A 23,828-nucleotide genomic window follows, 5' to 3' on the forward strand; every position below is an offset into this window, starting at 1 on the left:
TGAAAAGTAATGGTTGCAATGAGCACATGTTCAAACATTTTGCAGAAAAATTCTCATGAACATAGAATTAATCTTTCCTAATTTGAAGAGTCATTTCTATTACTCTCCATACTGAAATACAGATTGGAGTCAGTCATGATAACACTGTCAGGTTGTAAACATCTTGTACTACTCTGCTGTTGTACATGTACGTCTTCAAACAATGCAATCATCATTTATAGAATCAGAGCCTTTATGATCAGGGGGCACCACTCATGATGGATTTAGAACTATACACAGCAAACCATCTACCTGATTCATTCTTGGCAAATTCTTGAAACCCTTTTTTCTCTCCTCCTCTTCTCGTTCTCTCTCCCATCTCCTCAGAAATCTTTTGTATCCTCCTCCTTCACCGTCATCCTCATCTCCTGAAATGTCACACATCAGATCATCATCATCATCTCCTAAGATGACATATATCACATTTATTTCAACAACCTGATGATTCAAATGACACATCCTTGGCTAAGACTTAAAACCTTCAAAGAGTGAAGCATATCCATGTGGCAAGTGAAAGTAAAACGTGAATTTTTTTTAACTCTTTCATACTTTTCATCAAAGTCTATTCTTGTGATGGATGTCACATATTTACCACATAATAAAATGTCTATCTGTTAATTCAACTTTAGGGATGCATAGTCCTGGGTTACACTCAAGAATTGTATTTGGCATGTACATACCGTACTCGTCCGAGTATAAGCCCTGCTCGTGTATAAGCCCCCCTACTGATTTTAGAGGATTTTAGAAAATGCATTACATCCGTGTATAAGCCCCTACCCTAGTGTAACTCAAATACAGAAAGGTTAGGAGAGTATATTTGGTCATTTAACTTGGTAAAATTAATTTTAGATAATAAAGAAACCATTAAAAGATGTTAAAACAATGGAAACTGGAGTTCCCTTGACAATATCGTAAGGAAAATGACACGTTTTTCCAGTACTATCTTGATTCTTTGACCCTACTCACCCCCGTCGCCTAAATAGAATAGTCTCACTCACGTCGGCCATCGTTTATTTCATTCACGGCCACGATGTTTTCATGCTTGAAACATGCAGCTTCTTTTGTTTGAAGCAATTATCCTTTCATTTGTGAAGACTTTTCCTGGTGACTATTACAATTTTCACTGCTATGTTGTTGTTTTCACAAGATGTAGACAGTTTGATATTGGAATATTGAGTTGCCTTTCCGTGTGGGCAATGCATGCCTGTTCACAATCACATTACTCACTGTTGATCAGCAGCATACATGACGTCTTTGTTCAAGTTTGGGTTTTTTTTCGACGCTGAAATTTCACCAAATGTCACTTCTGTATTCAGAGATTGTACAATCAATTTCTTTGGATGTGTAAGTCGATTTTGAAAGGGATAGAAAGATCGAGTGGTGTTGAAAAAAATCGTGCATAAAATTAGCATAAATTAAGTGTCCATGCCAGATAACATGGGGTTGCTAGAGTATAAGCCCCTCCCCTAGTTTTACCGTTGTTTAGTGTTGCCGAACCGGGGGCTTATACTCGGACGAGTACGGTATATGCCGTCACAGCACTGTCAAACACAATGATTTTACTAAGGCTTGTTAGATCATGTGGAAAATTTCTGTCAAACAAAATGATTTTACCAAGGCTTGCAGATCACAGGCTAAAATTTACAGAAGATTGAAAGGTGATGTCTAACTCCGTTCAAGTCATTTGCTGTGGATTTTGACAGATATGTGTGAGGCAAATCTGCGTTTGTATGGGGAACAAATCTAGTTTCAGATGAACTTCATGAGGCCCAATCAATTGGATTAAACACAGCTGTCAGACAGTGGACTAGCTCATATTTATTTGTATGCTTATCTGTGTAGCACCATCAACTGAATTAAGGTAAAATGCGCCTTGGGGACAGATATTCGGACTATAAAATTTCTACGATTCTTTTCTGATATACCACTTGTGGGGGCTCAATTTAAAGCTCTTGGAGAAAGAGAAACTGTCACCATCTTAATTTTTCGAAAATCCAAAAATAAATTTTTTCCCATAGAGTTAACACAGAGATGGCAGTCATTTTGAATTTAAAATATTGCAAAATTTGAGGTAATTTGTTCTTCCACGTCAAAATTTTGAACTGTGACCCCTATTTTTATTATTGAAAAGAATGTTTGAAAGTTTGATATAGGAAATTTTGAGCAAAAGTTTAAATCTTTCACTTTTAAAGTGTGCACTATCTTAAACCAGAATGTCTACTACATGTCAAAATCTACAAACCTTTGTCACCAGTACCAATACTGGCTTCTGATGCAAGACTTGCAGTTTCCGTACCATCTAACAACATCGTTGGAATCTCTTCACCCTTGGCTTCGTAGATGTCGTCTTTCACAATCGTGTCCTTTGCGTTTTCTTTGTCATCTGTCTCCTTGGCAACAGTTGTGTCCCTTGTGACCTGTGGGCTGGTTTCAACTTTGCTTGCAGAGGTCACTGATCCCGTGTCAGTGCCAATGCCTGTGTCTGGAGACGACAATGGACTGTTGTCTCCTTCCTGTACAGGGTGGAAGACCAATGGTGCAGAATTGTAATTGCAAAGCTACTAGATATACTTTAGATGTTTAGATTGATTTACAAAAATTCTCAGTGCCTTAAATACATTTTTGCCATCTCAGTGAGTCATCAAGGTCTCGGGCAGTTGACCATATTTTCAATATGGCAAATTTCTACAGTTAAAACACATAAGATTACAGAAACAAAAGTAAAGTTTTATGTTATACAGGAATTTCATGCAAGAAATGCCTAAAGATATGAAAGGATATTTGAGTTTAGTGAGTTTTGTGAACAAAATGCTTTTCGATATCATGTAGTTTGTAGTAGGGGGTTGCAAAAAATTAAATACATACATTGGAATGTGCACATACAGATGCTACGAGGTTATTACATCATATTTTTATCATTTATAATTTATTTAAGCAATAATGCACCCCCTCCCGGCTCATAATGGACGAAAGCAAACTTTGCACGACATAATGTACGAGGCGAAGCCGAGTACATTATGGAGTGCAAAGTTTGCTTGAGTCCATTATGGGCCGGAGGGGGTGCATTATTGCTATTATTTTATAGTTTTGGCAATACCAGTGAATTTGAAGTTGTAGAAACGAATAAAAAAGGAATTATAACTGAGTTTGAAGCCAGTGAGCGTCGTCCAGCATGATCGGCCCTGACTCTGTACATATTACATGCACTCCACACTGCACAGTGCACTGCACTGAACACGCACGTTCAGCACAAAAAATGACCAGCACTTTCACGGTTCATTTTGAATTGAAAAACGATGTATTTTCGAAGGAAATGAAAAGTAACTGCATCCCTACCGTCTATGTCAAACTTGAAACATCACCTTTAAATATCACGTCATTCAAAAAATCGACACGGTGAAATGCCAGAGATGAAGAAAACGGAATGTTCATGCATCGACATCAGTATGATCAGCGAGCTGCATGCCATGGTATCAGCTGATCAATACGATCATTATTATGTCGCTAGTAGTACAGCATTCATTGCAAACGATATCAACAGAGTTCAACATTGTTATTCAAATGTTTATATTCCAATAATAATTGTGTCTATACATTTAATTTTCGATGTCTCCTTGAGAAGAGCTATTTTATTTCGGCGAACGACAGAACTTGACGTAAACGGGTGCTTGAAAGGTACATGTACAGTTGACAAACATACTGGAGGGTTTCGGTACCGTCGCGATATCGAGAACAAGGCAAGGTAAAATCACAGACATGGAGAAAAAAACGATGAATGAAAGTTGTCTCCGATTACAGTCAGTGCATCAGAATTAGGTGGCCGAGATGTTAGGTCAACGGAGAGTCCACGGTCGTCATGATTGTTGGCAGTAGCTGACCTTGGACCAAGACTTTGAATGGCCCCGTAGTAATTTCCGTAGACACTTCCAGTCAAGGTTGATGACAGCAAGCTGCCGTTGTTGGCCCGTTTACGGCTGGTTCGAGTAGCCTTTCACGCTTGCATCGTTTACATGGCCACTGACATACATAATATGCCATGTGTCAAACCCAGTATCGTCTAGGAGTTTGCAAACGTACTGAGTTCTGTTTCACCTATACGGCAACGAAGCGAACCATGTTGTAAACAAACGTAGTAGTACAACCAGCGTATCGGACGGGGACTGCATGCTGAGCGCCAGCCAGACAGACGGCAAGTGCGTGCGTGAGGACTCAAAAAATGTAATAAATCGTACAGTAAGACATTATTATCAATATTGTGAACCATTGTCAAGATTTATAGTTTTGTGTATTACTTGGTTTATCCGATATTTCCCCTCCTTTTAAATGCGCAGTCCTTTTTTCGTTTTCCAAAAAAAATCTTGCTCGCTGTGTGGCCGCAATGCTGAATAATGGAATACATTATCAGTAATAATGTATGGATATGACGTCACAAAATTCACTGGTATTGACAAAGCTATAATATATTATTCAATATTTAGCTTTTATGATATACAGTATGCTACAACTTGTATGACTTTACACCAATGACAGAGTATACCAGATTATCATAATCTTGTTGAAAAATGTGTAAAAACCTGATAAATGTATCTTTGGTCTAAAGCTATACATGTTACTTTTTTTGTGAAAAAAGTTTGTTTTATTCTAAGTAAACAGAGGGTGAAATGTTGAGTCACATTTCAGAATATGAGTAAAGTCTACAGTTTTCATAGCTGAGCAGTTTGCAAGGTGTGTGAAATGTGTAGTCAACAGGACAGTTCATGTAATTCTAGCTGGAGGTAAGTTAACTTTTCATATTACAACTTTTTATAAAACATATGAAAAACTTCTAGTGGGTAATAAAAACACTTAAGACAATATTTTCTTCTTTACAAAAAATATTAGGCACTGACTTTTATCGATTAAAGTTATTTCCAAACAAATGGTTGTAAAACTTATTGTTTTCTCTGAATCTATCAGGGTTTAACAAAACAAGTGGTATTGCGTCCTAGACCTCTATATTTGCTGCTGTTTTCGCAGGTACCAGAGCCACAAGATTGTCTGACTAAATTACTAACCTTACTGATGTCAGGGGTTTGCAACTGCTGTGACCTGGCTTCCTGGATTTCCTTCTTCTCCGGCACTGCCGGCGTTGGCTGATTCCTGTCTTCTCCGAAGTATTCAGCTGCATCAATAGCAGTTTCAGTGTCAGTATCAGAGCTAGGATTAGGGACGGGGACACCTAGGGAAGCAGGAAGAGTTCAAAACAGTCTACCAATTTTTATCACCGCCAAATGCAAAACCCCCAAATAAACACCAACACATGTAGGCACCGTGACCTTTAACCCTGACATTTGAACTTAAAAGGTTGAGGGAAAGGGGAGGTTAGGACTGGCCATGTGTGGGTTAAACTGATGTCTGGATGGTATAGATCAATGATTAGGGGTGGGTGGGATGGGGGGTGATGCACTCTTATATGAAGGATAAGGTTGGTATGGGTTATTTGGAATATTAGTATTGTGGTTACAGTAGGTGTGGGTGTGTACACACTTAGCATACGAGAGGATAAATGATTATACAAGTTTTGATTGATACTTTCTGCTACAGAGTACATTGATAGTGGAGCCATCTTGTCAGAGAAAAAGACTACATCTCTCTCTCTCTCTCTCTCTCTCTCTCTCTCTCTCTCTCTCTCTCTCTCTCTCTCTCTCTCTCTCTCTATATATATATATATATACAGTATATATATATATATATATACATATACATACATACATACATACATATATATTATATATATATATATATATATATATATATATATATATATATATATATATATATATATATATATAGACAGATAGATAGACAGATAGATAGATAGATAGATAGATGGATAGGTAAGTACTTCACATATGCAGAAAAGATAATGTGATATTTCCTTTGATGGCTCTGGTATGTAATGCTTCCTATCTATCAAGATTTTACGCAGGCACTGTGATACTTTATGTATATGTATTTGGTCAAAGGAACAGCCTTGATGAAATTCAGAGTCAAATTAAAGTCAATTACAGTCAATGAAACTGGTATCAATGAGAGCCGTTTTATAGATAACTCGCATGCAGTGTGTTTTGATGCAATGCACATGTAGATGTATGCAGCGGTGCCAGAACTTGAAAACATGGATACAAATGAGTTCTATGGCAAGTTGAACAACCATGATTGCTGTAGTGCATATTTTTTTCACACCAAAGTTTGCAAACATTCAAATCAGTGCATTGGGCAAGACTCAAGAATGTTGGATTCACTGCTGAAAATTTTAAAAATAAAGATCATCCTAGGGTGTCTGGTTGTTTCACCAAGCTATAAGACAGCTGCCTTTGAAACTTGATTGTACTTTCCGTTTGTCAGGTGTGATCAGCATTGTTTTCTATATAAACCAAGACAAAGTTTGTCTTCATGGCAAGTCTAATGAGTTATCATTACAAATGAGTTTTTAATGGAAAAGTTTTGACACTACATATGTATAAGAGTAATCCCAAACAGTTTTAGAAATCCTGACTGGCAAAAAGATCCCCTCTTTCTTGGGAAGGACCCTACCACTACTACTGTGAATATTATTTGGGGGCTCAGCAGTGAAATACTTTAAACGAAGATCAAATCAACTGTTGTGTTTGGTGTGTAACAGTTTAAAGTAGGCATCGTATTGCCACTGACACTACAGCTGTCTTGGTAGTTCTTGTTTTTTAAGGTAGCGACTCAGTTTCATTGTCACTTATTTTCAATCCTCATTTTCACAAAGAAGACGTGGTCACACACCCGACATGTGGTACTTTTTTTATCTGCTCGGTCACCGAAGAGTTCAGAAAATTTGTTAGTTTTTCAAAAACAGTGCGCATACGGCTGTTTTACTCAAAAACACGTGTTTTTTAGTTTTTTTACTCAAAAAGTGTAAGTACAAATCTCCAATCGGCCTTGGTGATCTGTTTACGGCAATCGACGGCTGGGTATACTGGGCAAAAAACAGTGTCCCGGATTTTTGAAATTCGCTTTTGTTTTCGCACAATGCACCTTCAAAGTGTCAACTTGACGTTTTTTGCATAAATTATCGGCCTTTGTTCACGTTTGTCAGGATATCTTCACTTCCAGGCCCTTTATCGGAAATCTGAGACACGTTCTTTCAGATATATTCATTCACTGTCCACAGGTGAAAAATCAGGCTAGTCTGTCCAGGCGCCGCCGACTTATACTTATTTGAATAATGTACGCACTGCCAAAAACAGAACTGAGAAAATCGACGATTTGTGTAAACGACCTATGCGTCACACATTGTGACCAAGAAGTCCGACTCGCGCACTATTTTCTGCGAATTTTCTTATACCAGGAATAAGTTGAAATATTTAGAGTCAGTTTTGGGAATTTTGAATATGTTTAGGATTGCAGATCGTGTGAAAATAGAAAGAAATTATACACTAAACTGGCAAATGCTTAGTGCCAGCAGTGGGTGGTATTTACACAACAAACACAGAGGGGTACTTAGCGATTTAATCCATTTTTGGAACGTTAACTAGCATATTAACTGTATACTGTTAACTCAACGGTTACAATCTGGTTACCAGTGTTCACAGTCAAGACGAAGACGTCGAAACTTGTGTAAAAAAGTCTATCAGATCGAGACCTGTGTGCTGTCGTCGCGCGATCGCGTCGGGCATTCACTTGTTCTTGACTCAAGTTGTCTACTTCCTGTCTCGCGATCGGCAATTTATGCATGTTCTTTGTGAAAAGTGATTGTCAAGTTCATGTTAGCGCCGACACTGTGCGAACGGGACGTCACTTGCTAGTTTTCCTACCTCAAGATGAGACGAACACATGTAACTCTTGACAACATAAAATGTCTGTCGTATTTTCTTAGCTTTTGCACCGCACTGCAAACTTGTCGCCCTTCGTTACGACGGGAGAGATTGACTCGTGTTATTTTTTCAAACTTTATTTATATGTGTTCTTGTACCGATTTTATCAAACTAATAATAATCACGCCGTAGCGTAGAACAGTGCAGGCTGTCATCACAGCGTGTTCCGAGAGACAGAGTATCGACTAGTCTACACAGCTAGTGGAGTCACTCGACTTGCGCAATACCAGCGCACACATTATTATTTCGGAGATTTTTACTTTTAGTCAAACTTTTGATGACTGACCTCATATAGCAAAAATTGCTAGTTTCAGCACTTCTAGAAGTTGAGCCGGATTTGTTTTACGTTCAGTGTTGAGGTCCAGCTAGCAGCTGTGGAGTCTGCGGGTAATTGATAAGTTTAGACAACACGCACACAATAATCATTTGTGAACCCTCGCAATTCACGTTTGACGTAATTTAATTTTTGGGTTATATTTAAAGAAAGAAAAGGCATGAAATCAAAAAAAAATATTTCCATTTCGTTTCGAAAAATTAGCAGATCGGTGAACTTGCTCTTGTGAATCTACATTATGTGTGTATGAACTCCTGCACTGGCTTGGAAACTCCTTAACATAAATGTCACTTGTTGTCGGGTACGGTGTTGTTCAAGGTTTCTCAGCAGACACGAAAAGACTGCACGATATAAACTCGAGTTTAAAAATAAAAAAGAACACGATACTAACACCAAGCATGTACAGCAAGAGTGATAAAATTATTGCAACTAACAGAAGTTTCATCTCGCTCAGGCTAATTTTTGGACTCGGGTATGCAATCAGCATAGCCTAGGATATGTTCGAAAAGCAGCGTGTCAAATACTTTCATAGTTGTCTCCGTATCGTCTGATCGTCTGCGTCCTCGGCCAAATCTGACTCTTCACTGCATTCTTGATCGTTATTGCAGGGAGTATGAGTCAAAGTCGGACTGTTTTACATTTAAATCGATCTTTGCGCACGTTGCCATCTTTTTCAGGTCCGCTTTGTGGACCTCGCTTGCTTTTTCGACGGTACGGAGCGCGAGCGCCGGCTTTGGTCTGCTCGACGTGTTTGCCGTACCGATACACGCGGAGTTCAAAACGCTGAGCCTAACGTTGAAGCTAGCGCATGCGCACTATACCACAAAGCCTATACATAATCTCTGCGTGTTTATCAAAGATATCGTGGTCGGTAATCCGCGACCGTTAAGACAAAAGGGAAATAATGGCACGCGGTGTAGCTGATAGTTTTCCATTTTAATAATATTTCAGGAATTTCCCGGTACGATGTGACCCAACACCTTTCCCCAAAAGAAAGACCATGTGTCAGTGGTTCGAAATTTGAAATAAAAAAAAAATTGCTAAAATTGACCTTTGAACCTGAGTCGCATCGTTAAACTAAATTTGCAGCATGGAGTTTTCATATCAATTAGAAAGTATGAAGGCAAACATGCTATGGAAAGCAGGTGCATACAAAGACTCCAGTCATGAAGCGTTAAAAGACATGCACCATCTTAAATATGGTCAAAGATAATTTCAAAGTACATGTAGCTTGGCCATTCATCCAGTCTGATAGACACTAAAATATGGTTCGAGTCAATAATTTTGTACAGAAACCTTTCTTCGTTGAATTTGATCATGACTTTACCAACGGTGATGAAACGGATAGACAGAAAGCATTTTCTTTCAAATGTTCAGTTTGAACACAAGAAAATGACTCTTTATGTGCTGTACATCACAGCTGAGTACTACGTCAGTTTCTGACCAATCAGAGGTGCAATCAGTTTCCCAAAATGAACTCTCAGTGTCAAACTAAAGTTTTGTTTTAACTGTGAACAGAGATCAAATCTAGGGATGAAGAATGTAAGCAAATATCACCTGTCAAAAATGATGAGTGGCCAAGCCGCTGTTCTCTGAAATCCACAGTACATGTAGTTTAACTTTCATTTGAATAACTTTGAGCTTTGAGCATCACAGACAAATTTAAAGTGTCTAGCAAGAATTCAGCAGACTTAGTTGTATTATTTTGTCACAGTTGATTTTGATTTATACTGACATATTATTGTTTGCCAGAACAAAACACAATGGTATAACTATTTCAGCATTGATTTTTATCTCATGAAGAAGATGTAATGTGACCATTTGACTTGAATCAGTGCAAAGCCATTTATAGTGATCAAATATTATCATGTATTATCACTTACTTTTATTGTCGTTGGTATTTGGACTCTCTAGATCTTCTGGCAGCAGTGCTGGTGGCAAGTGTAGTTTGTACAGTAGTTTAAGTCTCTCGGCCAACTCTCCTTTACACATGCAGCTGATAACCCATGTAAATTGCTTGAAATTGATACTGCCCTCTTGGTTTTCATCCAGAAGCTGAAAACGCAACCAAAATACAGAAGACAATTGTGAAATCAGTAAAGAATTGGCGAACAATGTTTGCATGAGATTTCTCAATACCTTTACATTTCATTCATCCTTGCTTTAAGAATCAAATGATACAATTAATTCAAAATGGAACAATGTTACAGGTTTTGATTTGACTTGACTAGAAGAGTCCGTAGTTGTAACTTTTGATGATTTTTTTCACTATCTTTGTTAATTGTCATTTGCAAATTCTTGTTCTACTTGCCAAATCATGTTGAAACACGTACCTACCATTTATACTGCTAACAGAGATTTCATATTTGAATTCTAGTCTTGGACCTGTATTCACTTGTTAACAATAACGATGTATTTTACACATGTACAGACCGAGTTGACAAACTGAATAATGTGTATTTCATGATGCTTTGGTGAGTAGAACAACAAATGGTAGTTGACATTAAAAAAATTGGAGCTTGAAAATCATGAAAACAATCATCAAAAGTTATAGCTAATGGCCATATTAATAATTCATTATTACAAGTTGTTAATAATTGTACTTCCTAACCTGACCTAACATGACCTGACCTGTCCTGAAGACAACCTTGACTTTGTTCTAAATTACCACTGAACAAAGAATTCCTATTTAGGACATTCCTGATCCGGGATTCCCACATCTGTTCAGTGAATGCAGTGGTAACAATTGCTGTAAAAGATATTTCTTTTTCAACATTTTTCCCCTCTAAATTTTGTTCTTTACATTATTTTTTTAACCTATTGCATTCTTTCTCAACACTTGTAACACTGTTTTAAATCTTAAGAGTGTCAGGAATAATTCTATTTCTGACTTACTCTGAACGCTCTGATTGCAAGGTTGCCTCCATAGACACCCAGAGCCCACGGTGACAGTGCCAGGAATAGCGTCTTAAACTTCTCCTGGTCAATCTTCATTTGAGTGTACATCGGCTGACTGGGATCCATTGGTTGGAAACTGTGGCTCCAGAAATTGTTGGTCAGCTGTTCTTCCTGATACATGTAATATAGGGACACAGAAATGATGAGGCAGTGGCTTATACTGATTTGAAATATCATGGGCGTCAAAACTCTATGCCAACTGTAAGCCGAATTTTATTTCACTTCTGTTTTGAATGAGCAACTTTGAAGTTCACCAAATCCAGTATCATAATCATGTTATGTTGCCAGCTTCAAGTTGCTTTCAATAAACCATGAAGGCAGTTGCTGAGAACACTTTGATGGCAGCAGGTCAAGATCTAAATTTTTACATCTTCTCTAACCTTGAACAACGAATACAGATCTTCCAGCTCTTTCTGACTGAAGGACGTCTCAGGTCCGACACTTCTCAGCACGTTTCTTCTGGCGGTATCTTCAATTCCTTGGACCACTTTCAGTCTCTGCTTGAACCTCAGTCTGTCGATGGTTTCATTGGTCAGGTTCCCAAATTGAATGTAGGACTCCCGGATCAAATCAGACACCTCCACGGATGGCTGTGTGGCACAATACAAAGGTTGTAAATGTAACTCTCTTCACCTGAGAATATTGATTTACCAGTAATCACATTTGCTCTAACAAAATATGACGCATCAGCTCCTTTTTGAGATTATCAGCAAAATGAGGATGGCAAAATTGCTGATGTTTGGGTAATGAAATCAATGTGAAGGACAAAATGTGAGGGAAAAAGGAAAGAGAAAATCTGCTGTGCATGAAAATATGAAGCATACCAACGCTGATTTTAAACTGTGCATGTGATATCGACAACACCATTTTCTACACTAACCAGAGGAATCCTGTCTACTTACAAAACCTTGATATCGACAACACTTGATTCTATCATTCAGCAAAACACTTCATCTATGCGTAGGATTCACTCCCTCTTCAGAACATGTCTGTGAGATTCACTGCATTGAAATCCACCCACTCAAACATTCAAAGCAAGTGACAGTAAAGTGTACAGATACGTGAAATTGGAAACTAATGAAAAATAACAGAAGACCGGTCAAACATGATCCTGACTTGTCATCAGATGTCTGCAGTTAATACACCCTCATTTAATGAAATCAGTGAATCCAGTCACTCCCCTCAGAGGTAGAAAGTAAAACCCTACACACAGCATTCACTGTGAATGATAAAACATAATAAACATCAAAGTGATTGTACTGACCGGTGTCAATCAATGTTACAATTGAAGACAACTGGATGGACCTCACGCAGTAATCACTGACATTTTGATCAACTGAATGCTCAGAGGCTGACAGAGCTAACTTCCACAGATCAACTTTCTGCCAGTGTCAGTCTCAAGAATTATGCGTGTGATGGATCAATAAACTATTGATGAAGAACTAGTAACCACGTTGGTTGGTGTAAAATGGGTGGGTGTAACCAAAAGTGTCTCTGTATACTTATGAACGTGCTGACACCTGCGTCTTCTTCAGGTAAAAGTCTATGTACATGCACAGCGCCCTCTTGTGGTTCTGGTTGATGTGATATATTGTACCGGTACTGTCAAATATTCAAACTGTGCTGAGCTGATATAGACCTTTTCCTAGTTATCCCATAATGCATTGAATTGCAGTGGCTACAACAAACACCATATATACACTCAAAACAACGAAAAACACACTGATTTGTGTTGTACAACAGATTGTTATAGAAGAATGACACAAATTTGCAATGTCAATAATGCCCCAGCGATGAAAATATAGGTCAAGGTGTAACCTGCTATAGTGTTTTATGAGTAACATACCCTGCATGTACCCTACGGCTAAAAATTTCTATGAGTAACGTACGCTTTGTATACCCTGGCGCGCACTGCATCATGGAACCGGTAAAAGAACTATGCAACATAAGAAGACTGCAAGTTGATGTCCAAGATGTGTATATGCCACCCTTTTTAACCTTAACCCTTATCATACCACGTTCATTTTGCTGACTTCCCAGATGAAGAAGTTACAGGAACGGTGGCCATTTTATCAGTAAGTATGATATCATTGGGTAATTTGTTTCTCTTGAACCAAAATTTGCACAGTGACCCCCCCAATTTTCACTCTCGATTTGAGGGAGGATGTTTGAAACTTTGCATGAGAAAAGTTTGAGCAAAAATCAAACCTTTCATTTTCGAGGCGCAAACTACATGAATACAAGTAATATACTTGAGTCCAGATACCCAAGACTATGTAGTCTGTTTCCAAACCTTAACCAAATGAGGACACCTGACATTCTCCAAATCCACCTGACGTCCTCATACTTTAGTCATGTCTAACCGGTGAAATAATAGGATCAAACCAAAGTCTACAAGTGGAAGGGGTAACAGTCATGTCTCCAGTTCACCAGAAGTCAGGATGCTTGATACATGCCAATGATCAAAGCACAGTAGATGAATTATTTATGCAGGAATGCAAAGGATTTATGTTATGATTTCAATGCCTGATTTGATTTGAACAATGTACATACAACATGTGTCATAAAAATGTCTCCAATATCTGAAAAGATTTTGTAAAATGGAAGAAAGTAGACGGAAAAGCTGAGGAAGGAAAAGAAGGAAGAGATTAGGGATAAAATCAAAATGTAAAACTTACACGACCTCTTCTCAAAGGCTGGAGAAAATAAAATGCAATTGGAATGGTTTAACATTATTTCTCAGCACAAATGAAAATAACATTTTATTAACATAAAATAGCTACTTTGTTAGCAGTGTTAAAAAACATGCAAATCAGATGCAATGACATGCAAATTATATGTAAATGGAGTGCTCAAACATTTGGTGAAACGGAGACATGAAGACAAAACCTTTATCTTCAGTCTTTTTAGTTGCAACACTACAAACTTTGACAGATTTAGTGTTTAATCCCCATTTATTTGTACGTATACTGGTTAAAATTACAGTAACATTTAAGAGAATAAACTTTTTACCAGAAGTGTAACTGAATTTTTCAACCACCCTGGTGACATTTTATTGTGCTTAAATCACTTACTATGTTTCACTGTACACAGATAAACATCTTACCTGACACAATTGGATTAGTCTAAAGTTACTTTGTAAAAGCTTTAGGGTTAGTGCAATTGAATTATTACTTATCACAAAGTGGTACTTCGTCTGAAGACAAAATTTTTCAATTTGTACAAAAAAATTTACCAAATAATGCACTAAAATATGTTCAAGCTTGTTCCATAGCTATGATGCCACTGTATCTTTGGACGGATGAAAGCAGTGGATTTCAAATTATTACGTGTACAACCATTTACATGGAGAACTTATTTTTGATTTGCCTTGATAAAATAGCCATCTGTCTTAGAAGGGTAGAAAGGCCGCTATTGTATTGACGTAGAGGTAGAATGCGCCTCTGGTACAGATATTCAGATTTTCAAATTTTTTCAATTTTTTTCCTGATCTACCACTTGCTGGGGCTTATTTTAAAGATTTCGGAGTAAGTAAAAATTTCAGTCTTAGTTTTTCGAAAATGAAAAAAAAATTTCTGCATACAGTTCGCACAAGAATGGCAGCCATTTTGAATTCAAATATCAGTAAATGTTACGGTAGGTCATTAGTGTCTCTAGCGCCAAACTTTGCACGGTGACCCCTTATTTTTATTCTTGATTTGGTAAGAGAATGGTTGCAAGTTTCATTGAGGAAAGTTTGAGCAAAAGTAAAATCTTTCACTTTCGAGGCTCATACTACCTTAAATGAGTGACTCAATTCAACACTTATTGACTGGAAGCGATGGTTCTTATATTTTGGCTGTATAATTATTCACAAAGGTACATTCATCCGAACTGGAGATAAGCATGAACATATCTTAATGACAGGTTGTTAATAGTCAACCTATTCCATCACCAGCTGTAAGTACAGCTTTGGGTATTTTTAGATGGTGAAACTATTGAGAGATATTCTGATTGGGTGAGAGTTCAGTGCATGCATGCTTCAGTAAAGCTATACAGTGCAAAGCAATGGAACTAGCTACCCCAACTACTCACTAATTAACAACTTTTGTGTACTATGACACCTTAAATTACATGTAAATAGCAGATCTAACAGATGACAAAAAAAAGTCTTCCTTTGAAATATAAAAGTTTTTGATAAATAATCTGAGAATCTCGTCATTTCCCCTAGTTTTTAACTGATCTCTGTCATTTGTTTGTGGAGGGTGAAAAGCACACATAAGAGTGCACAGTTGAATTGAATTCTCGCTACTTTAAATAGTTTTTGTCTTGAGCTGGGGGTGGGGTGTCACATGACATTGAAATGCATTGTGGTAAAAAGTCAACTTCTCACCACAGCGAGAGTTTGAGATAGTGATCTGATAAATACTTCTAACGCAAGTGTCATGGTTTTCATGGCAAAACGTTCTTTTTGTTCGTGAAACTTGCTGAACTCATTCATCTTTTCATCTTTTGTAGGCATTTCTGGTAAGAAATGCCTGCACAACCTAAAACATTACTTCGGCTTCTGTAATCTTATGTGCTTTACATGTAGAAATCCACCATATTGAAAATATGGTCGACTGCATTAGACTTTTATGACTCACTTAGGGGGCCAAATCGGATTTCAGAACTGAGTCAGCTCAAACTAATATCTCATAAAGGGGAAGTTCACCAAGAATGATTTTTACATATGTGCTAGCTTTGTGGTCACTTACCCCGGAAAAGCTATTTTCGCCATTTATAACTTGCAAGATTTTTTACAAAAACCGAAAGAAATAGTACAGGAAGTTGCCTATGTAATTTGAATCTTGGGAAAAAGCGCCAAGCTTGGAGCTTGCATCATGTGATATGGAAGGGACCCGTTTTCCCATGGGTATGGCATTGTTCACTCACTAATGCTCAAACCAGGCTGTGCGTATTTACATAACTTTTGTTTATACTGAGTATCCTTGCATAAACGATGATTCACTTATAATAAACTGTCCATTGTCAGATTTTGTGTCGCTGTTTACTACTGTGTTACTGTGAGTTGACAATGTGCGAGCCATACCTGTCTGGAGATGGTCCCTTCCATATCACATTATGCAAGCTCCACGGTTGGAGCTTTTTTCCCATGATTCAAATTACATGGGCAACTTCCTGTACTACTTCTATCGTTTTTTAAAAAATCTTGCGAGTTATAAATTGTGAAAATAGTTTTTCTTGGGTAAATGTCCACAGAGCTACCACATATGTAAAAATCATCCTTGGTGAACTTCCCCTTTAACTGTGTCTTAGCTGATTCAGCTCAAACTGACATGCCTCAACTGTGTTGGCAGATTCTCTGCAATCAACTCCTACATGAAAATCAAACTGATTTGGTTTTTCCAATCTAACAAATAACAAATAACAATCTGCAAAATTTGATACAGTCCAGCCTACATAAGCAATATATTCAAATCTTTGAGCTCAAATCCTGGTATCACATCAAAATGGCAGGATAACAAAAGATACTAGAATATTAAAATATTAGTATAAACCAACAATGGAAATAAGTTTGGATAAATTTAATTCACACTTTAGTTTTGGATACATGCAGTTGAATAAAGTTTCTCCCCACCATTATAATCATACCTTTTGACCTTTGAACTTGGCATTTTGCCAAAAACCAGTGACGAAATACTTACCCTTTGAATGACCTCTCCTGACTGCATGAATGATGTGTGTGGCATATGTGGCAGTGTGGCATCTTTGTTGGACACATTTTCCAAGTAGTCACCGAGTATCGTCATGGCCTCTCCGTCGTCTCCACAGTCTAACAGTTTTTCCTTGTTGGCATCCAGAATCTCCAGGGCTATCTGGAAGATGACCTTGGCTCCGTCGTAGAAGAAACAGTCCATGATGTTGACAGCACTTTCAAATGGCATAACACTGAATGACAAATAATACATGAGACAAGTCATTGTTGATGACGCAGTCCCTACATGGTCAAATTGTGTTTGTTGGCATAACACTGGATGAAAGATAGTATATGACTCGTCATCGTTGATGACACAGTCCCCACATAGTCAAATATTGTGCTCGATGGTTTATCAGATGTAAATGAGTGAGTAGAATTCATGTTCATGTTACATACTTACTGAAGGGTTGATTTATCAGAACAATGGATATGTCATATTGGTAAGTGTCAAACACAGTGAGCAAATGTATTGGAGATCCACAGGCCCCTTATGACGAGTAGCTTTGGTAAAAAGTGAATGTCTCTCAGTACATTTATAAAAATTAGTGGGTACTATGGTCCACTATGTCACAAATAACTTCAAACGGATACGGATCCTTAGTTTTAGACTCTTTAAGTTGCTGTGAATAATTATAATCTACCAATCAGCTTTACCTTACAGAGCCACTGCACATTGGCCCAAGGCTAATACTGAACAAAATACCTGAAAGGCATCCAATGGAATTCCTACCAGATACACTAAACATTACTTTGCAAAGCTGATGGAACAGAGCCATTGTCAATAATGTTTTGGTTTTCTTCCATTCAAGTTCACAACTTCTGCACAACTACAACTTCAAAAGATTCGTCAATCGCATAGATTCACAGGAATTGGTCTATTATAATTTTCAAATGCTTACCTCAGAAATATGGTGAGGAACCATGAAAGAGAGATCATGTTGAGTAAACCAAGGTGATCCATTCTACCATATAAATCTGGTAAATAACTCTTGGTGAGCTCTTCAAATACACCTATTCAAACACACACACAAAAAGTATTACCATTAATAACAGTTTTGTTTCCTTGCAGTAATCATAAGCTTAGTCTCGCTCTCTAAGTATGTAAGGCTGTATATTGTTTTCAAATCAGCCCTTATTTTCATAAAATATAACAAACAGGGAAACTTTCCATTTTCAACACTGATCTGAACAAAACATCTAGTTCTCAAATGCACTGTGTTCAAATCAGTCACACTGAGGAGTGACATGAGGTAAACATATAAACATTGTACAGTTGATATACTATAAAATGATACCTCAGTACCTCAGTATTAGAGCTCAGCGCCCTCTAGAGAGATGCTCCTGACTAGTCGCTTTGATCGTGTCTGCGTTCAATAGTTTTCAGTGAAGGCTTACTTTATTGCGTTTAGTTCTACTCCATTACTTCTCAAAAAGCCCACTATATAGTAGGAATATTATCAATATCTCCTGCCCCTCCTATAACAGTAGTCTCTTTTGCTAGTGACCAAATAGTCCCAACAAATAACTACTTTATAACAAGATTTGTATTTCAGCAACAGAAGCACCATCTTCATCCCATCTTAACCCTTTCACCCCCAGTTCCCTGTATACAGGTCCAACTTTACCATAGAAAACAATGGATTTGGGACAAACCATGGTGGTGAAAGGGTTAAGACTAGCTCATTCTAATTTTTATATCTCCATGTGTGAATCCACTGAGATACCAATAGAGGCAGACAGGCTGAATCTATGGAGTGTTTGGAAAACTGGCATAGATGTACCATGTAAACAAACCTTGATCAATCAATGCTCCAACTACCCTGGTATTGTAATAATCCGGTAACAGTCTCTCACAGATAGCTACCAACAGCCAGAAAGCTTCCTCTTCAGAGGCATACAGCAGTAAGACGGATGTCACAATGTTCATTGCCTGACAGTAACCTGGAGGGAAAACGTACATGTATAACATCAGTGTTTCCACAAATCACGACAGGTTTCTCCACTGATAGTGACTCGTTATATTTACATTTTGTTGATGCTGTAGAAGAGGTACTCATTACCAGTTTGATATGCCTAAGTTATGGTAATATCTTTCAAGGGAGATACTTGAAGATCTTGTTTTTTGACTTGAAAAGCATTTCAGTTTCAAAATGATTTCAATATTTCCTCTTGTTGTTAAAAGTGAATGTTCTAATGAGCTATTGAGTTTAATGTTTGTGGATACATATTTCCAAAATGACTGTTTATGAGTTATGCCATCAATGTACAATATGCTCATCATCGAAGTATAGAAAACAATTTCAGATGATGAACTCAACCACTTGGTAAATTACATATATTGAATTTTCACCATACACATTCGATGCACTCATAAGGTAACTTACCTATGCTGGGGTTTCGCCATGCATATGCTGTCAGTACCCGCCGTAGTGCAGCAATGCCCAACTCAGACTGGAAAGCTGGATGTTCTGGTAGGGACCTGTAGAGATATGAATATTGAGTGTATTCGATAGATGGTCATGTGAGGGTTGGAAAATAAATAAGAGCTTAAAGGGATATAGTCGTCGGAACTGCAAAGGTCGTATGGGACCCATACGACCGATGGCAACAATGTATCCAAGGCACAATGGTGAGTGATGACAGTTAAAACATGTCTGTCATAATCTATCATCGTATAATTTAAATGTTGCAGCTATGATGATGAGGTGCATCTTGATATCGTGCACGAAATACATTGTTTGTAAACAAGAAACTCGCACAGGCGCAGTTCAGACGACCATCCCTTTAATATATCACTGTGTAATGATTTGGCTCCCAGTATTCTGTAAGACTGTTGAGAGTAAATTTTTCAGGGAAATAATTAACAATTATGCTGGACATCAGTAGTGTGATAAATTACAAATGTTGCAATAACTGAGACTGATTGCTTTGTGGTTGAATTTAAAAACACATGAAAACAAATAATTTTCTCATGTCTGGATCGAAAACTTGAGGAGCAAATCAAAAGAAAACAAAATAAAGGAATGCCTGTTGATCAAACACGATACATGCTTGACTGTAAAACTTTCTAGTCTCTACATCCCAACTCTAATTTCAGCAATCACACGGTTATGGCCGAACAAATGTAAACAGATCTGTCGCGCAGTCTAAGCTGAGAAGGGTACTGGGCACACAGAACTTGCACTGCAGTGGATACACATGTCAACATACCTGTGGAGATCTCTTTCAATTTCATCAGTGGCTATACTCTCCTTGCCGAGACTCTGTTCTACAAGGGATAAGTAGTACCCTGGGTTTGTCGCCATCTGAAATAGCAAAACGACAGGCAGTCAGTGGTGGTGTTAAAACACAGTCCCTCTGCGATTGAAGATTAAAAGTGATAAGAAAAGATGGTTGGACGGAAAGACAGGGACACGGTGACTAGAATAGACTGATGTAACTGTAGCAGTTGTAAACTGTTGTAAGAAAAACTGGTTCCTTCTTTTCTGTTACTGTCAAATGGCTAATCTGTGAAAGAAAACACACAGCGACAGCGTCCATTCAGCGCAGCCTCCTTTTGTTATATCAGCGTATATCAACTATCACTGCTCATTAACTCTACAATATAGTGGGGTACATCTACTATGTACGTATAATGCGAGGGAACTTCGGTCTTTCCAACCGGAGAATTTCTGAAACTTGTCTAGTGTCATCCCATACTATTGCTTATAAGTAGAAAGCTTCTCATACATTAAAGAATACGCGTGGTGCAGCAGCATGTTACAATAGCTAAGACGACATTCTGCAGGTCTTGACATAAAACTAGAGAGACTTTGATAATTACACAGTTACCTCGTTGACAGCACCAGAATACAGCATCCATATTTCTCCTCTCAGATTGTCAGGTATACCCTTTAAGATCAACTCATGAGTCTTGACAGTTCTGTACATACATATACCCCTGTAAACAAGTAACACAGAATTATACACTTGCAAACAGATCACAGTGTTATACCCTTGAAAACAGATCACAAAGTATTATATCCTACAAAAAGATTACAAAGTGTTATACCCTACAGATCACAAAGTGCTATATCCTGCAAAGAGATCACAAAGTGTTATACCCTACAAACAGATCACAACGTGTTATACCCTGCAAACAGATTTACAAACAGCGTTTCCCCATAACAGATCACAAACAGGATTTCAACCCTTGCAAAGCCTCATTTATGATGACAACATTTGTAGTCTCATCCCTCCCTTTAAACTACACATAATCATGACCGCTATTGATAAATTCTGTTCAAATTTTTCAAAAAAATTTGCTGTTGAGCAAATAGTGGTCATAAACTGCAATACTTTGATCTTCACCATGATATCTCCTCTGAATGGATTGTCTTACAACACCGGAGCAAATGTCATTGCAAACCCACTCACCTTCCGTATTCACTGAAATGTATACTCCATAAATGTTCTTTAACAGACTCTTTGACAGAAACATCATCAGAATCTCGGCGGTGGAATAATTTGATGAGAGCTGGTTGTAGCTGAATTCCAAGTAGATCTAAGTTATCTGAAAGTCAGCCAAATTGTGAAGGGAAGTTTAATGTCATAATGCTCACTGTGTTGTTTTGGTACATGTACCCAACATACTGTGTGCTGATTGACTGTTTGACCTAAGTGTGACCTGCATGAATTATTGCTGGATTTCTACGCCCTAAACGACCAACTACACATGTTCCTCAAATCCTGCTATAATTATCCATAATGTAGGTCACAGGCAGGTTAAAAAGACAATCAGCACACAGCTTTACTTATAGATACCTACTGTATTCCTAATGCATAAAGATACACAGCCACATAAAAATGCAAAAAATGCTCTTTATTCACAAAAAAACATCAATTTTTCTGAAGAAAATGAAGAACAAGAATAAAATCAGTCAAGTACTGTTGTTTTCCTATTATTCTCCGTTTCTTTAATATTTATACTTGTTTTCTCATTATTTATGGCACCCTGTGCTATGTGTACATGGTGCACTAAGATGAAAATTAATGGTTACAAGAATTCAGAATTTCTAACAATTCAAAATGTAGGATGTTCAGAAATATGCTTTAGCTACTGATTTTTCATTTTTATCAGTTTTGTACTTTTAATATGTCTATTTTAAATTAGATATTATAGATCTGGTTCACGATGGGTAATTTACTGAAACCAATGGATAACTAAATTTTACAGCATTGCTAGCATGCAGTATGACCACTAGTACCATGCTAGATTTTATCAAAGGTAAATTATCTGGACTAGGTTAGCATTTACGAATACTCTAGCGTATTCACTTAACAATGACACTGCATGCTACGATGGCATAGAGTAAGAGGCAGATAGGTATCAAGCGAAACAAAATCATAACATTTTCACTTCATTAGGTACACACACACGCACACACCCCCAATGTGTGGTGATCATGAAATAATAAAAATATAAAAAACACACAGAAAAATGCATGCAATGGCTTAACAAGCTGTGAAAACACATTTTTCAAGCTATGTGATAAGACTGAATTAGGTCTCTGGGTTTTTCCATGAATATACGGTATTTTTTTCAATAATTCACTGATAAAAATTCATAATTTATGACCACGTTCGCTCATCTGTTGAGAGATCCTTTCACACAAGTGATTTGATCGGGCAACACATTTTCCAGTTGTTTTTGTTTGTGGCATAAATGCCAAAATTAAGATGGGAATCGGAGATTATAATTGAAGCTAACTGTTTACCTGGGCACATGCACACTGCATGAAAATATCAAACTTCTGGCATGACTGAAGAACACTGAGTCCACACTGATCAATTTCACAAATAAATGTACTCCTAGGAGGTCCATACTGATCAATTTCACAAATCAACATACTCTTAAGGGGTCCATACTGATCAATTTCATGAATCAATGTACTCCTAGGTCCACACTGATCAATTTCATAAATCAACATATTTCTAGGGGGTCCATACTGATCAATTTCACAAATCAACAAACTCTTAAGGGGTCCATACTGATCAATTTCACGAATCAATGTACTCCTAGGAGGTCAACACCGATCAACAAATCAGCATACTCCTAAGAGGTGCACACTGATCAATTTCAAAAATCAACGTACTCCTACCTAGGAGGTCCACACTGATCAATTTCACAAATCAACATACTCCTAAGATGTCAACACTGATCAGTTTCATAAATCAGCATCTGGGGAGCGATACTCCTAGGGAGTACGTTGATTTGAAAAATGGGAGGGCCTTCTAAGAAAATCTTATTGTTTCCATAAGGAAAATTGCGCCCAGTGTTCTACAGATGCACTAAAATTTTCAAAGAGGACATGCACACACAGTAACACAGGTTCAGTTTGGACAAGCTACATGCAATCACTACAACATAGTGCAGGCAGAGAAACATTGAAGAATTAGAAGTGATACAGTGTTCTCCACAGCTTGGAAAAACAGAGGGCTGATAGACGCACATAAGAATGCATAATTTGCATATTCTTTCATTGTGACAATATATTCTTTGTGTAGTCATTAACATATGAACAGACTGTTCCAAAAACAGAGGGGTGGCCCACGCCTTTAAATCCCCAAGTGGAGAACCCTGTCAGATAGAATTGTTGAAGGGAATGAGAGAAGTCTAGTCTACCTGGGATGTTATCATCTTCAGGATAGATACATGTCAGGGTGTAAGCGGAGATGACAGAGTCTACTTTATCAACATGATCTAATACAATAATTGGAAATCACAGACAACACAAACACAAAACATAAAACAAAAAATACAACATTGGAAGGATGCCAGCAGATGTTCAGTGACGTACGGAATTTAGTAGAGCTTCTGTATTATTATATA

At 37.6% G+C, this 23,828-nt stretch overlaps 1 protein-coding gene across 8 annotated transcripts in view; it reads right to left on the reverse strand.

Moving 5' to 3' along the window:
• Window positions 1-23,828, reverse strand: part of LOC139140766 (TBC1 domain family member 9-like) — a 50,068-nt gene that overhangs the window by 4,996 nt on the left and 21,244 nt on the right. The window contains exons 13-27 of one of the 8 annotated variants that reach the window (XM_070710167.1): window positions 23,622-23,636; window positions 21,374-21,509; window positions 20,789-20,897; window positions 20,168-20,262; window positions 19,342-19,436; window positions 18,752-18,898; window positions 17,857-17,968; window positions 16,905-17,148; window positions 13,896-13,913; window positions 11,598-11,807; window positions 11,155-11,328; window positions 10,143-10,314; window positions 5,094-5,257; window positions 2,282-2,552; window positions 292-407 (exon numbers count right to left, since the gene is read on the reverse strand). In XM_070710167.1, coding sequence (XP_070566268.1) covers window positions 292-407; window positions 2,282-2,552; window positions 5,094-5,257; window positions 10,143-10,314; window positions 11,155-11,328; window positions 11,598-11,807; window positions 13,896-13,913; window positions 16,905-17,148; window positions 17,857-17,968; window positions 18,752-18,898; window positions 19,342-19,436; window positions 20,168-20,262; window positions 20,789-20,897; window positions 21,374-21,509; window positions 23,622-23,636 — 2,078 coding nt within the window. Of the gene's footprint in view, window positions 1-291; window positions 408-2,281; window positions 2,553-5,093; window positions 5,258-10,142; window positions 10,315-11,154; window positions 11,329-11,597; window positions 11,808-13,895; window positions 13,914-16,904; window positions 17,149-17,856; window positions 17,969-18,751; window positions 18,899-19,341; window positions 19,437-20,167; window positions 20,263-20,788; window positions 20,898-21,373; window positions 21,510-23,621; window positions 23,700-23,828 lie in introns of all 8 variants that reach the window. The other 7 variants (XM_070710166.1, XM_070710164.1, XM_070710168.1 and 4 more) reach the window with 7 other exon arrangements.

The sequence above is a fragment of the Ptychodera flava genome, chromosome 9, assembly GCF_041260155.1.
Source record: "Ptychodera flava strain L36383 chromosome 9, AS_Pfla_20210202, whole genome shotgun sequence".
Classification (NCBI taxonomy): Eukaryota; Metazoa; Hemichordata; class Enteropneusta; family Ptychoderidae; genus Ptychodera; species Ptychodera flava.